The 15,216-nt window shown below is 32.8% G+C and overlaps 1 protein-coding gene across 1 annotated transcript in view; it reads right to left on the bottom strand.

Annotated features, from left to right (window-relative positions):
• The window catches only part of bent (projectin protein bent), a 221,823-nt gene that overhangs the window by 194,305 nt on the left and 12,302 nt on the right, over positions 1-15,216 (bottom strand). The window contains exons 4-20 of the mRNA XM_018510206.1: positions 12,634-12,796; positions 12,201-12,342; positions 8,814-8,949; positions 8,187-8,390; positions 6,741-7,042; positions 5,859-6,076; positions 5,277-5,682; positions 4,917-5,089; positions 4,459-4,629; positions 4,241-4,320; positions 3,812-3,977; positions 1,623-1,640; positions 851-898; positions 679-723; positions 549-587; positions 336-398; positions 198-254 (exon numbers count right to left, since the gene is read on the bottom strand). Of these exons, the coding sequence (XP_018365708.1) occupies positions 198-254; positions 336-398; positions 549-587; positions 679-723; positions 851-898; positions 1,623-1,640; positions 3,812-3,977; positions 4,241-4,320; positions 4,459-4,629; positions 4,917-5,089; positions 5,277-5,682; positions 5,859-6,076; positions 6,741-7,042; positions 8,187-8,390; positions 8,814-8,949; positions 12,201-12,342; positions 12,634-12,796 (2,431 nt within the window). The remainder of the gene's footprint in view (positions 1-197; positions 255-335; positions 399-548; positions 588-678; positions 724-850; positions 899-1,622; positions 1,641-3,811; positions 3,978-4,240; positions 4,321-4,458; positions 4,630-4,916; positions 5,090-5,276; positions 5,683-5,858; positions 6,077-6,740; positions 7,043-8,186; positions 8,391-8,813; positions 8,950-12,200; positions 12,343-12,633; positions 12,797-15,216) is intronic.

The following is a 15,216-nucleotide window of genomic DNA, read 5'->3' as shown; positions in this document are numbered from 1 at the left end:
CGGTGATGGGGGTCGCGCACCGGAATCGGCCCGAATGTGCAAATGCTTGCGACTGCACTGATCTATACGATAATAGTAAAAAATAAAAATAATTTGTATTTTACATAGTACTTGCATCTAATGATGCAGAATAAATTTACCAGACCCGTAGCTTTTAAAGTATTTATGAAATTTAGTTATCACAATATTATATATACCTTCTCATCAGTCTTGATGATCGAACTACGACGACTCTCTGTCTTAAGTTCTTCCACCTAAAATATAACAAGTTATATATAAAATCTATTTTTCTAACTGATTAAAATAATACATATATAATACATTAATACCCTTACTCTGCTGATTGATTCCTTGCGAGTTACTGTTTTCTCAGATTTAGGCGTAGTTTCTCGAGATACCTAAATATAAATAATATTAGATACATAACATATGTCCAAATTAATTTAATACATTAATTTAATGATTACCTAAAATAATAATATGCTATATGATTACTTGATTAGTACATAAAATAAGATACAAAAATAAAACAATTGAATTATGCATACCTCTTTGGATTCGGGTTCTTTCTTTTTTATAATCTTTTTCTAAAAAGAGTTAAGATTTAAAGATAAAAAAGGTAAAAAAATAAATTATTGAAAAAATATAAATGAAATGTAAAAGAATAATTGCGCTCACCTTTTCTTCTTCCTTTTTGTCTTCAATTTTCTCGGTGGCTTTCTTCTATAAATTGAAAATAAAATAGAGATATGAAATTAAGTATAGACTAAATAGATTATTTGTTATATCGTCTTAATTACAATATTTAACATACATTTTTAATAAGAAAGACATTTTACATTATTCTTACCTTAATAGATTTCCTTTCTTCAACATTATTCACGATTTCTTCATCCTTCTACATATGTAAAGAAATAAAATAATATTAGTAAAATACTTCCTCTATTTAATTTAGAGGATACACAATAATCAGAGATATTTCATATTTCAAGTTACATTATATTAAAGTAATTTAAAATGATGTTCACATTTAATCAACAATAAATATCTCTGACGCTCGTTTTTGAACAAAATTTTTCACGTACAAACACACATAATATAAACATACAAAGAAAAAGCCACATGCAAGAGTTGAATAATGACATAAAAAATTATACTTTAAAGCAGAATTGGATTTGAAGGAACCAGCTTCTGGGACTCGGAAAGAAATATGGCATCTATAAAAAAGCTCTTGGAAAACTTGCGTTTTTTATGCGAAGAAAAATAAATATTAAGGCGATTGTTTAAGCGTGCGCAAGAGATCATTCGATGAAACTTATCAGATAAGCTGAGATTGAGTGGATGCTGCGAAAAATAAAATAATATAAGCAAATCTATTTAGCGCAAAAATGGTGAATATTAATCGCATAAAGATAATTTTGTAAGATGAGATCTTATCGAAAGAAAACTGAAAACAATTTATTGCGGTTTTATAAATATGTCGTTTCGCAGGTAATGTCGTTTGGCCAAAATATTTCGCCAAAGCCTCACCCTTCTGAGCACAGTGGTATTTATTCAAGCGAATCAAAGTTGCTTTTCGAGCGCATACATTACCGAAATCCAACTTTTGATATTTTGCTCACCTGTAAAATCTCCATTTTCTGAAACAGAATACGTCAAGACCATTATTTTTCTTTCATATATTTAAATATTAACCTTAGAATTATCTTTTCTATAAATGTGTAATTCAAGTTTATATAATTTATCAAATATATACTACTATTTGTAGGAAATTTGCATTTAAACTTTTATACTTACAAAATAAGCTTTTATACATATTGCGTAACACACAATACACATATGAACCTCAAAGGTATGACACAAATGACAGGGAAAGTGCAAACAAAAATAACAATGGATAAAATAAGAAGGGGCACAAATGATAAACAATTATTCATGTGACGTGTTCTGATGATAGTGTACTGTTTTCTTTTGTAAAAAATTACACTTGATGTTCTTCTCAAAAAATTAAAAAGAAATAATTATCTCGTACCTTCCCAACCCCTGGTTTGTCGATACCACACACACACACACACACACACACACACATTCGATTTCAAATCAGGCTTATCCTTAAAAATAACAAGAAAAAAAATTGATTTATCCTTGATTGATTTATCCTACAAAGACATAAGTTTCACAATTTATAAAAGAAGAAGAAGAGAAGTTTTATTAGCGGAGTATTGAAAAAAATACAAGGAACGATATTTACGTGTAATAAGTTATAAAATTATTAATTTAAAATAATTATTTTATTTTATATATAATAGAATAAACAAAATTACTTTTTTCATTTTATAAAAAGTAATATATTGTTAATAAATTATTATTATCAAATATGTAAATATAAAAATTTAATATAAATTGATGAAAGATGGATTCTATAATATAATATGTATTAGTGTTGATATAGTTTGTGTTTGTGTATACCTCGACGCGAGAAATAATTTCAGAATCTGATTCCTCGAGAATGTCTTCTGTGCTGATAATGCTGGACTCAATTACACTCACCACTTCCTCCTCTTCCTCCATCTCATATTCTTCTGATTCTTCACCATCATCGTCGCTCCATACTGAACTTATTACCTTATATATCGAGATATAATTTTTCAACGGTATGCCAATTGACGCGTCGAGGAGTCGAAAAATCGATCGATTTTTGCAAATTATATAGCAGATGCTCTTAATGAAGTACTTAATATTTTTACTTGCACTTTGATAATCAATCTCGCATAATACACAATTATATAAAACTAAAATTCTTTTTTTCTTTTTAAAAGATATTACTCTCTTTTTACATAATAATAATAATTTTTAGATAATTGCAAGTACATAAAGAAGCATACTGTAATAAATTTTGCAAAATGATTAATCTTCCTGTATCTGTATCACGCTGTATTTGATCAGTGTAGTATCTTGTTAATCACAAAAGGTGTAACAGAAGGAATAGGAAAGCGACAGAAAATCATTGAAAATTAAAATGAAAATTTTAATTAATATTTCCATCTCAGCGGTTACCTTCTTTTCTTCCTTCTTTTCCTCCTTTTTTTCTTCGGCCTTCTTCTCTACCTTCTTTTCTTCTTTCTTTTCCTCCTCTTTTTTCTCCTCTTTCTTCTCAACCTTCTTTTTCTTCTTCTCTTCCTCCTCTTCGTCTTTTTTCTTTTCCTCTTTCTTCTGTAATTTCATGAGGGAATTGCATGCAACATTGGAGAACACATACACTGAGAAAAAATACTGTTGATTCAATTAGTCTATATTACGAGCTGTCACTAACATAAGTGATTAAATCATGTATATTTTTGTTGACATAAAGGCATAAATTATTATTTCAATAATCAAGCCTTTATGTCAATAAAATATATACATGAATTAATATCACTTATGTTAGTGACAGCCGTAATATAGACTTTAATTGAATCAACAGCATTTTTTTCTCAGTGTACAAATAATCTCCGAATTTATCAAGAGAACAATGATTTAGTTACATTACGTATTCATTAGTTTAATTCCACATTTGATAATTTAACATGTCAATTTTTCAACGGGGTGTATTTGGATTAGTTTATAATTATTAGCAAACACATTTCAAATTCAGTAAAAAAAAAGGATGATAATTACAATATCAATTCATGCCAATTTTCACGAAAATGCGAATTTCTTGTAATATATTGGAACATAAATTTATACAAACACAAAGAAAATGACTAAAAAACTTGCATCCAATATTGATAAATAAATTCATGGTTGAAAATTATTAGATAAAATTGCGTACGTTGACAACGAGACGAGCCGACGACTCATCTTGACCGTATTCATTGCTCACGATAACTTTATACGTTCCTGAGAATTCTGTCGATGCCGAGGTGATAGTCAATTTCATATCCAGGCCATTAAAGGAAATCATGATGTCCTTTGATGCTTTGATGACTGTAGCATTTCTGTAATTATATTATAAAATTATTATTGCAACAATTATAAAGATTTGAACAATTCATTGAAACAGTTTATAACATAAGAATAGGCAGTTGATAAAAAAATGCACGAATGTCAGCTATCAAATATTACACAAATTGTTTTAGATAATATTGACTTTTCTATTATTTTTTTATAAAATTATTTTATAAAATTTCTAAATAAAATATATTTTTGTACCACAAAATTGGCAAATTATTTAAACTTAATTTTTATATTAAATACGTACTTATACCATGTGACAGTGACTTTTCGATCTTGCGTTGCGAGAGTTGCGACGAGCTCGACCGTTTTACCTTCCTCGACGGTCTAGAAATAGTATACAACGCATAACATTAATTAATAAAGGAAACTTTATTTTAAACAATATTATCTTTTTATCAAAACAAAGATTAAATAAACAAAAACGCTGTGTTTTAACTTTTGAGTACCAGTAAAAATACTTACAATTGATTTGAGGCCGGTAACAATTTTGGGTTTTTCTCCTTGGTCTGGAATTTCCGTCACTTCCACTACTTGTGATGTGGCTTCGCCTTTATCATTGCGTGCCACTAATTTATACGTGCCTTTATCTGTCGTCGACATTTGTTCGATTTCGAGTTTTATAGCGAATTCACCCTATTTGAAGAAATCAATTAATTAAAATTTATATAATAATTTTTTAAATAATAATTATGTTGTCATAATGTATACTGAGTAATATTCAACTGCTACTTTTTAGTTAAATACACAATATCAATAACGTAAAAAAATAATAAAAACAAATGTAAAACAAATAATTCTTTTCTAATTATTTTGTCAAACTAAACTTTAAACTTAAAATAAATTTCTTTTTAATTGTTTTAATACAGTATTGCGATAGAGTATAATAAATGTATTGGATAATTTTATTGTATAAAACTCACTTCTTTAACTTGCTCGACGTGCAACTTGTGTCTATTATCCTCTTTAACGGCTTGACTTTCCTTGAACCACGTGCAATCAGGCGCGAATTGAGAAAGAACGTGACATTCAATTACGACTGTCTTCTTTTTAACGATCTTTACCACCTTCGGCTTTTCCTTAATTACGGGTACAACTAAAATCACAATAAAAAAATAATTAATATTTTATCCAACTTCTAATTTATGTTTTACGATCTTTATTTTTAGCAACTGAAATAAAAATTGAATTATTAAATTTAAATTAATTGTTTCATATTAAAAAAATTAATTAAACTGCTATCACATACCGAATAATGTTTAATATAAAATATGTGAACTTACTTTCAACATTTAGCGTAAGATTGGCATTGAGTTCACCAAGATCATTCTTAATGTTACACTTGTAGAGTCCGGAATCGTCCGGTCCAGGATCGTTCAGAGTTAGTTTAATATAATAAATGTCCTCTTTCTCTGAAACGATGCTAATGGAGATTTTCGAGGACTCCTTTACCATTTTGCCTGCATGAGTCCACACGATCTGTGGCTTCGGCTTCGCTTTCACTTTGCAATCCATGATGACGAGCTTGCCTTTGTTTTGCGACTGTATCCGCGGCTTCTCTACAAACGTCGGCCCGTCTCCCTCTGGTTCCGGTTCCGCCTCGATATTCAAATTCAGATTAGCGTTGCTTTCGCCGTACTCGTTCTTTACGTGACACCTATAAGTGCCACCGTCCGGTGCCGACGGGTCCTGTTATCAGAAAACGATTTAAAAAATTTTAGATTTAAAAATTAGACATTAATAAAATATAATCTGTTGATATTATATATTCACATCAATAATCAGAAAGAAGAAATTTGAATTATTATAATAATTAAATAAAAATAATTAAAATTATTTTCACTTTTAACACAACACAGAATTACCTTTATTTCCATGATAAGTTCATATACGTCTTCCTCAACCGTTTTGGACTTGATCGAGATCTTCGATGATTCTTTGACCACGTTGGTACCGCGAAACCACGTGACCTCCGGCTTGGGATTCGCTTTGCATTTACACTTCATGGTAATCAGCGTACCGGTCTCGTTCGGGATGATGCGAGGTTTCTCAATGAAGGACGGAGCGCAACCCGCGCCCTCCTCTGCATCTTGGAAAGATCCAAGGTTAGATATCGTCGGTGAAGATACGAGAGACGGTTCCAGGTGCGCAGCAGAACACCAGAAACACGATCTCTACCGCGGTCGCGGGTCACCGATGACCCACGACCGCGACTTTTAATGACGTTAGTTATGTTGTTGGCAGCTGAATAAGTTATGAAGCGAAGATACAGAGACTTCACGATTGGTTAGCAATAGCGCGGCTGTGCTTACCTGATGAAATGACCTATGAAATGATCGCAATTGTTTACTGAGAAAAATCGCTTGTACGTCTTTACCGCGCATTTATAGAATGCATTGTGCACGAAGGAGATACGAGGAAAGTCGACAGGACTCGTCATGGACGAAGTAGACGAAAGGGATTTCATTGTCCGAGTAACTTGTAATTTTAAACAAACATAAAAAAACAAAAAATATAATTACTTTGAAATTAATATTGTCTAAAATAAAAGAATATATCTGTGTACTTAACTGTGTATATATACTATGTTGCTGCTCTCAAATTTTTAAAGATTATTTGTAACAAATTGAGATTAAAGATTAAAGAACTGATGACTTTTTTATAATTTTTGAAGCGCATTTGATATTGATGATAAATATCTCGGAATGTCAATGAAAGCCTTCTCGTACGCTTCGAAGGGGACTTGCCTTGGAAGTTGAGGGAGATGTTGGCGTTACTCTCGCCGAAGTTGTTAAAGGCGTTGCAACGGTAATTCCCACCGTCAGCCTTGGTCGGATTTGAGATCTCGAGGGTCAGCAGATACGTGTCCTTGCCGGTTGCCTTGCGTGACATCTTCACGCGATTACTGTCGGTAATCGTTTTTTGACCTTGATACCATGTTATGTCCGGCACCGGATGTGCCTCCAGAATGCACTCCATGATGAGTAAATCACCCTCCTGACGGATCGTCGGCTTCTTCGGAAAACGCGGCGGCTTACCGTCCGGTATTCTGCGTAAATCGATACGTCAAACGAAAAATTCGTCGATTCGCTGATTAAACGCAGAATCTAAAGTCATCTCGGTGGATAACGTTATTTTTCACCTGCTGGCCACGCAATATCTCCGAAAACGCGACGCAATGTTACGAAAAAATATTATCGTAAAAGTCGCAGGCTCTCTTTTGATCAAATCTTAATTTATCAAAATTTTTTAATTCTGAGTGAGTTTTTTACGTTTTTTTAATTAAAAAAGAGCATGCAACTTCTGTATATGCAGGCATTCGTAAATTTATAAAGATAAGTTATATTTTTACAGTTGTACATTTTTAATAATTTTCAGTTTATATAAAGGATCTGTATTTTTATAATAAAGGATCCGTGATTTATAAGAAAATAATAATTTTATTTTTAATTTTTGAATAATATATATAATTTTTTAAAAATTAAAGAATTAGAAAAAGTGTAAATTAATAATTTCAAATACCTGCATTTTTAATCTGATCGACTAATTTTCAACTTCTATTTTATAATACATTTGTTTTTACTTATTTAATTTACAACGGAGTCTGTTTTACGTGCGCAACCGAATGTAATAAACATGAAGAATTCTAATATACTAACGAGATAATTCCTCAGAAGCACAATGTACTTTTCATTCAACATACTTCACTTTCATGACCTTGTCATAAATTTTGTTTCAATAAAAAACTCAAAATCAACCATTATTATAACTGCTACTGCATATACTGAAAAAAAATATAGTCAATTTTAATAAATATTTAGTTGAATACTGTCAACTAAATATGTATTAAATATAAAGATATATTTATTTGATATAAGAAATATTAATTTGATTTAACAATCTTTTTTTTCACTGAACAAATATTTATTTAAGTAAATGTTTAGTTGGCAGTATTGAACTAAATATTTATTAAAATTGACTATATTTTTTTTCAGTGTATCATTATTTTTATATGGCAGTTCATTAAAAGCTACATTAAATTAATACTGTACTTTTGCAGCTCAATAAATAGAACAAAATTGCAGTGCAATGCATTTTTATCGCGCCGCGTCAAACCGAAAAAGAGCGCGTCTATCGACTCGTGGCGCAGCAGAATAATTGATGCCGAAGACAGATCAGCTTTCGATGCCTACTTGAGCCTGTCGCCACCTTCGAAGTTCAAATTAATAGTCGCTACCCCCTGGCCGTGCTTATTCTTTGCCACGGCCCTGTATTCGCCCGCATCCCCCTTTGCCACATTGTCGATCCTCAGCCTTGCGAGATGATACAGCTTCTGATCAAGTTCCAGTGACGTGGTGAATCGCCCGCCGTCTTTCACTTCCTCGGTACCGTGATACCTGCGATTGCCGCCAAAATGCCAAGTCGAAGCAACCGCCGGATATTGACTTGTGTCACGGGCCGTGCGTTCGGAAGTAATATCGTACTTTTGAATTTTGAACCATCGGAACAAGATACAGTATTGAAATTTTTTATACTCGAAACACTTTGACATGTAAGTATATGCATGTAAATATCTGCCTTAAACATTGTACTCTTCACAAGTACATTATATCTTTCAAAAATATTGGAAGACAATCTTTGTAGGAAAAGTTTAATTTGACGCAAAATTTCTCTTAATTTCAATTCGATACTTTTCTTTTCTTAATTTTATTATTTAGTCGATATTTTGAGTGTCTTTGATTCATGTTTCTTCCAATAATTCAACAACGACACTTTTCAATACTACTTCCTCCCGCGCGTCGCAGATTTCAAGATCTTACCACTTGACACTTGGTTTCGGATCACCGACAAGTCGGCATTCGAAGGTGATGGTGTTACCGTCGTCGGATTGTCTAATCACCGGTCGTTCGGTGAAGGTAGGTTTAATACCGTCATCTGGTACGGGTGCCTCGTCGCCTACGTTCGACACAAACGATCGACATGTCGAAATTTGTTCGTACACACGCTTGCTTGCCTACTCAATCCTTTCGCTGCAATAATTAGTGTCGGACTCCAAAAACACATGTTCCCCTCTAAATTAAAGATATCGTTCCGCAAAATTTTTTTCAATTAAGTCTCACATAAATATCTCAAAGTGTGGACAAAATTTTGAAAAATAAACTTTCTTCCTTTTCATCAAAACTACTTATCGTTTGAATATTATTTACATTGAAAAGAAATAAAAGAGAAATAAAATCTTAATTTTTTAAGTCAACTTCCGACTGATCACCTAATTTTGAGAGACACAAAAAATGATTCTGCAGCGAAAGATTTAAATACGCGAAGCATTTTGCAGTTCGATGTAGAGTCCGACTGAAACTTCTGCCGAAACTAAAAACGAACTCACTACGTGTCAGTTTTGACTGAAACCATATTTTCTTCATAAATATTAATTTTAATATGTGTAATTATTGTTTTTTCAATAATTAAATTATAACGTTTATGAAGAGAAGAGGTACTTTCATTCTTTGGCCAAAATTGACACACGACCAAAATTTCGGTTTTCGATTTCGGTCGAAATTTAATTATTGTTTCAATCAATTGTGATGTTTATGAAGAAAACACATATATAATATATGGACATATCTATACATATGGCCTTTATAGAATTCCTATTTTTTTATTTTGATTTCGGTTTCGGTTGAAATTGACATGTAGCCGAGTGTTTCGGTTCGGTTTCGGCAAAAATTTCGATCGGACTCTAGTTCGATGCGAGATCGGGAGTCACGTATCGATTTGGCTTAAATAGTCTTCAAGTTTCTAAACGTACTATAAATATTTATCTACTAAATAAGAATATCGCAGTTTAGTTTACTTTAATCTATTCAATATTCAATCTTTATGTGATCGATTTAATTGCTTCATTTATTCGTACCCTCACATGTAACGAGTGTGCTAAAATCAAATACTCAGGAATACACGGTCAAGGATTCAGGATCCTTGTCGATCAACATCTTATGTATTAGGTTGCTTTATCTACTCTCCTTCCATCTATTCGCAATATTTCGCTTGGTTGCTCATAAAATTGTGTCACCTGCTCCATTTCTCTCGTACGGTTTTAAGGACGAACGCGCGCGCGGTTAAATGAAAATAGGAACACTGCACAGTTATGCACAAGCATTTCGTCAAGCGCTGTTTGCGAGTGAGTGAGTAGTGTAATATGTACGATCGTTTGACACGACATAACAATTCAATTGCATTAATGTTTAATTGAGAAATTTCAATTTCATCATTCCATCTCAAATAATTACGATTCATTGAAATCGCGAATACCGCGTACAAAGGAAGTAGTGTGTTTCCGTGCTGTGTCGATTAAAATACGTGACATTAATCGATGATGTGAATATATACATTATGACAGAGCAACACATAATTTCAAACATTTCTGTTTTACTGATAAAAAATCTCTACGAGCGAATTAGCCGATGAAAATGACTAGTGAAGCATGTGACAAAGACATATGTGAGTATATACAATATTAGAATCGTCGTCATTAACTACGTATTTTACTATTTTTCAAGAACATTTCCGTACTTGCAAGTTTTAATTCTATAAAAGCATATACATTTAGATTGGGATTATTTCTAAAGCGTATTTAAAAAAGTCTTTTATATATGTAAATAATTCTTACAAGAATATTATACAATATATAATGCAACTGAGATGTACTCGCAATAATGCTTGATTCTGAAATTATATACAATGATATGTTTTAATTCTAATTATGAGCAATATTAATTTTAATTTTGTGCAATTGCAGTCAAAAAGAACGTGACATCTCTGTTGGAATTAAAAGTGCGAAATCACAAATGATAATGTGTGCAAGTAAGGAAATATATATTGTTAGCAGATCTAACCACCACAGAAATTTCGTATAATTGCGTTTGCGTGTGTGTGAGCGACGTAATGAACGCAGTGCATCCGAAGACTGCCAGTGCAAACGGAGGCTTATCGTAGATGTTCACACACGGCAAACGTGATCGTATGAATAGAGAGAAAAGATGTCATCGAAGCAACCTAACGAAGCGTCAATAATGTTTAATGCTAATCTATAATCGCATCTCGTGCATCAGTATAGATGGTAAGTTCGGATTTACAATAAGTATTTTAAGCTTTAAATCATAAGAAATTGATAAATTACAGTCAAAAGAGAATACGAGGAGAATAATTATAATTCGTCCATTTCTTATGGCTTAAGGCTTAAAAATCTATTGCAGATCCGGGTTAATTCGTCTCGAGACGTAAGTAATGTCTCTAATCTCGGCGCGAGATGCGATTCGAATTAATACGTGATTGAAGCAGCAGTACACGCGTTGTTACAAGTTGATTATTCTGATCCGCTTTCTACGCAACTTTTACGGTGCAAAATTCATGAGAGACAAACAACAAATGTATGTTTCTCTCGCAAAAGAAAAATGTCGTTTAGTCGATTAAGATCAAATCAACGGGCTGTATATCGTGGCTCGCGTCGAGCCGATATCGATACGTGCTCATCGCTCGACTGAGACAAACCATTAAAAAATAAAGGTTTCCGCATATATTTACAATGAAAGAGACTGAAGAATGGGCTGCTGATGGAACGGAAAAAAATTAAATAATAAACTGCGGATATATACGTTGGTGTAAAGACGACATGAAGGATACAGATAAATAGGGCAGAGAATTGAGATGAAGAGAGTCAGAAATGAAATAGAATCATCGATATACATCCCGAGTGAGAATGTAAGAGAAGAGTTGAGGAATGGCGCCGATGATCCACTTTATTTTCCGCTTCGAGGCAACGCGGAAAGGGATAAAGGGAAATGTATTCGCTACTTTAGACATTTAAAAAGTTAAATACAGTTAACCAAACGTTACATTAAATATTTATTAAAAAATTATTTTTAAAACTTTAAGGAAATTTATACAAAAAATGAGTAATAAAAATTACAACAGAATTTTTTTGACATAAAAGTTAAATATTTTAAAATGCCTGCTTGATATAAAAAACAAATTAAAGCTAGAAATAATTTAAGGAAACTTATTGTTAACAAAATAACGCGAATTATTGAGCGTATAACTTCTGAAAAAAATTAAGCAGGTGAATGTTAAAACGTAAAGCGGATCATCGGTCGAAGTATATATGGGTTTGTGGTTATATTAATTGTCGCAAAACTTTAGATACTTACTGTCAAAATTCAGGGAAATCGTAGCGTTAGACTCGCCGAGCTCGTTCTTCGCCGTGACCTTATATTTGCCAGCATCCTCGACGGTCACGTTTTTTATTTCTAGAGTGGCGAAGTACGAGTGGCCATCTTTATCGACAGTCAGCTATATAAAACGGTTTAACATCGTTACTACGTAATCGTTACCGCACTTAAATTACTTCAAACATGCTCCTAATTTTTCTCGTAAAAGAATTGAAAAATAAAAGACGCTTTAAGCAAATATTAATTCTTACGATTTAGAAGCTATTCGGAAAAATTAATATTACACACATATAATATTATATAGATAAAACCATCTACAGCAGAAAAATGAAATTGAATTTTACTATTTGATCTCTTTTGAATTTATATCACTGTAACTGTACGTGGTGGATCATGATTGAAAATGACGAACCTTGTGCCTCGGCGAATCTTTGACCATGTTCCCAGTATGAAACCATGTGATTTTCGGTGTGGGATCAGCTGTGATACGACACTCGAACAACAGCCGTTTACCGTCGTCCTCCTGTCTAATCGCGGGTTTCTTCGCGAAAGTCGGCGCGATGCCGTCAATTTGTCTACAAGCGCAAAATAAACGTGTGAGAGTCTGGAAATATATCCGCGTAAATTTATACCGTTCGTTAAAGCGTTGATCGAGTTAAATCATAGTGAATCAACGCAAAAATTTAGATGTTGCGTCACGAACATACCGTAGGATATTGCTGATGATTTTAATCTCATTGCCGGCATGATCGACCAACACCTTAGCGAATCAAAAGATACAAGATCACATCTATCATTAATCAATCACATGCTTTAAGTCGTAAATATGTACGCATTATGACTAAATAATTAGTACAAAAAATTAGTAATGTCTTCATTTCTAAAATAATTAGGATTTCTATTAAAGAAAAATTAATATTAATACTAAATAAAATAAGGATAAGGAAGATAATATTTGAGCAAATAAGAGAAAAGCAGCTTTGGGATTTATCACGCTTTGGAATTTTTTTGCAAATTGCTGCCAAAAATAACTTTGTTTTGATTAGTCGATGCTTCGTGACAAGAGGGACTTGTTGAACAACTTATTTTGATTTCGACAGCTAACAACCACTTTAAAATTCGGTACATCGCCATATAATCGATACTACTGTTTTTCTTGGCGCCAATATTTTTGTCGACAGTTAAATATTTGTTTCAGAAAAATTCTCAAAAAAATCGAAAGCTAAATCGAAAGAACTAAGTATAATCTCTAAAACGACTGTTCCTGTGAAATTTTTATACATATATCTTAACGTTTCTTTTTCACTTCTCTAAAAAAAACCAAAATTAATTGTTTTTTTATATTATAAAGATTAGTTATAAAAATCAATCAAGCAATTATCTTGCTTTATTGTCGATTATTTAAATTCACAAATTTTTAATCTGCAAGTTTCCCATACAGTTCCTTCTAAATTAAAAATAAAATTATTACGATTCTGACCACCGTCTCTCTTCTAAATTACTCTTGCCAATAAAATCGCGCGTTTCGAGTTATGATCACCAGTGTTTATTCTTGCAAATTGAGAGCTGAGAGGCACGTGTCTAACACTTGCATCCCAAATGGACCATAAGTACATTAGCATGGGTGCATGTTGTAGCTAAGTTTAGCATGGAAGTAGGCTGCAGCTGTTTTCTCTCGACTTTCACTCTCCTCAATCGATTCGATTTTAATAAGTTGCGAATTTTTACTCTCGATTGATAGTTTGCCTTGTTGAATTTATTAGCCAAATTACTAAAAATCTCACCGTCCAAAGTATCACGGATTTTTCATGAATATGTTTTATGCTTTTGAGTGAATTATCTTTCTCGCAATTGACCGAATTTTTTTTCGATACGCATCATGGAACGCGATCTGCGACACGTTTCAGGAGACGCGTGTGGAAGCGGAAAGGCTCGCGTTACTTTTAGAAATTCACGGGAATCATGTCTGTCGATGCGATCCCGAAATACAGCTTCTCGTCGTGTCGCCGCCGCAGTCTGCGACTTGAAGGAACTCGTCAAGAACACTGTCGACCCAGTTTGAAATTATCTTCGAAAGTCATTAAAGTCGCAATGAGACGCGGGAATAACTGCAAGCAGGATGCAAAAAGAGATTTAGGAACTGATAAATGCTTTCCGCTCATGCAGATTGCACAAAGATCTCATAATTGATTTACCAGCTGTGCTACATCAGTAAATTGTTGTTATCATAATTGTTACGAAGATACGAATAGCTTCCCGCTTCTCATAATTGTACTATTAAAATATAATCGTATTATTAAAGAAATATGTTTCCTTTTTTTGAGGCGACACTAAATGTATAAAGTAATACAAGAAATCAGTGCTTAGTTATGTAAGCTTATTATTAGTAGAATTTAAAAAATTTATTGCGTCTATGCAATTAAACATAAATAAACGTTTTTAATTTTTTCTACAATTGTAACTTAATTTGTGATTTTTATATACTTGTTATACTTTTCCACTTTTTCATCCTTCTTTGAGATTTCATCAAAGTTCAACTACAGTTTAATCAATTGTTTGCTTTTCTCACTCTTAATCCGATCACTCCATAGCTATAATATAGACAAATCGTAATTCAGGCGATATTTAGTGGCTTTTCTCTCATGAGAGATAACGTCCAAAATAATCCGGCCACTTTGTGGTCGGATTGCGCGTGCGAAACACGAGTGGTATCCAAAACTAGAAGACCTTAATTCTATTTCCATCCGCATTTCGTGTTTGCGGTTCTATCTGCGTGGGTGGATCGGTAAGAAGCGGCCGATCATCCAACTAACGCACAGTGAGCCACCGTGATTTCTATCGAATTGTGCAGTGCGTGATGCGAACGCGACCGAAAATAGCGGACATACCACGACGGTTATTCTCGATCAGGTCAATTTAACGTGCACTCGACATTATCGGCAGAGATAGCGCGTAATAGTAAATAATACACTAAAGAGATAGAAATTTTATTTTA

This window comes from Trachymyrmex cornetzi, unplaced genomic scaffold (genome assembly GCF_001594075.2).
Source record: "Trachymyrmex cornetzi isolate Tcor2-1 unplaced genomic scaffold, Tcor1.1 scaffold326, whole genome shotgun sequence".
Lineage (NCBI taxonomy): Eukaryota > Metazoa > Arthropoda > Insecta > Hymenoptera > Formicidae > Trachymyrmex > Trachymyrmex cornetzi.
This window is presented reverse-complemented; position numbering and strand designations above follow the sequence as displayed.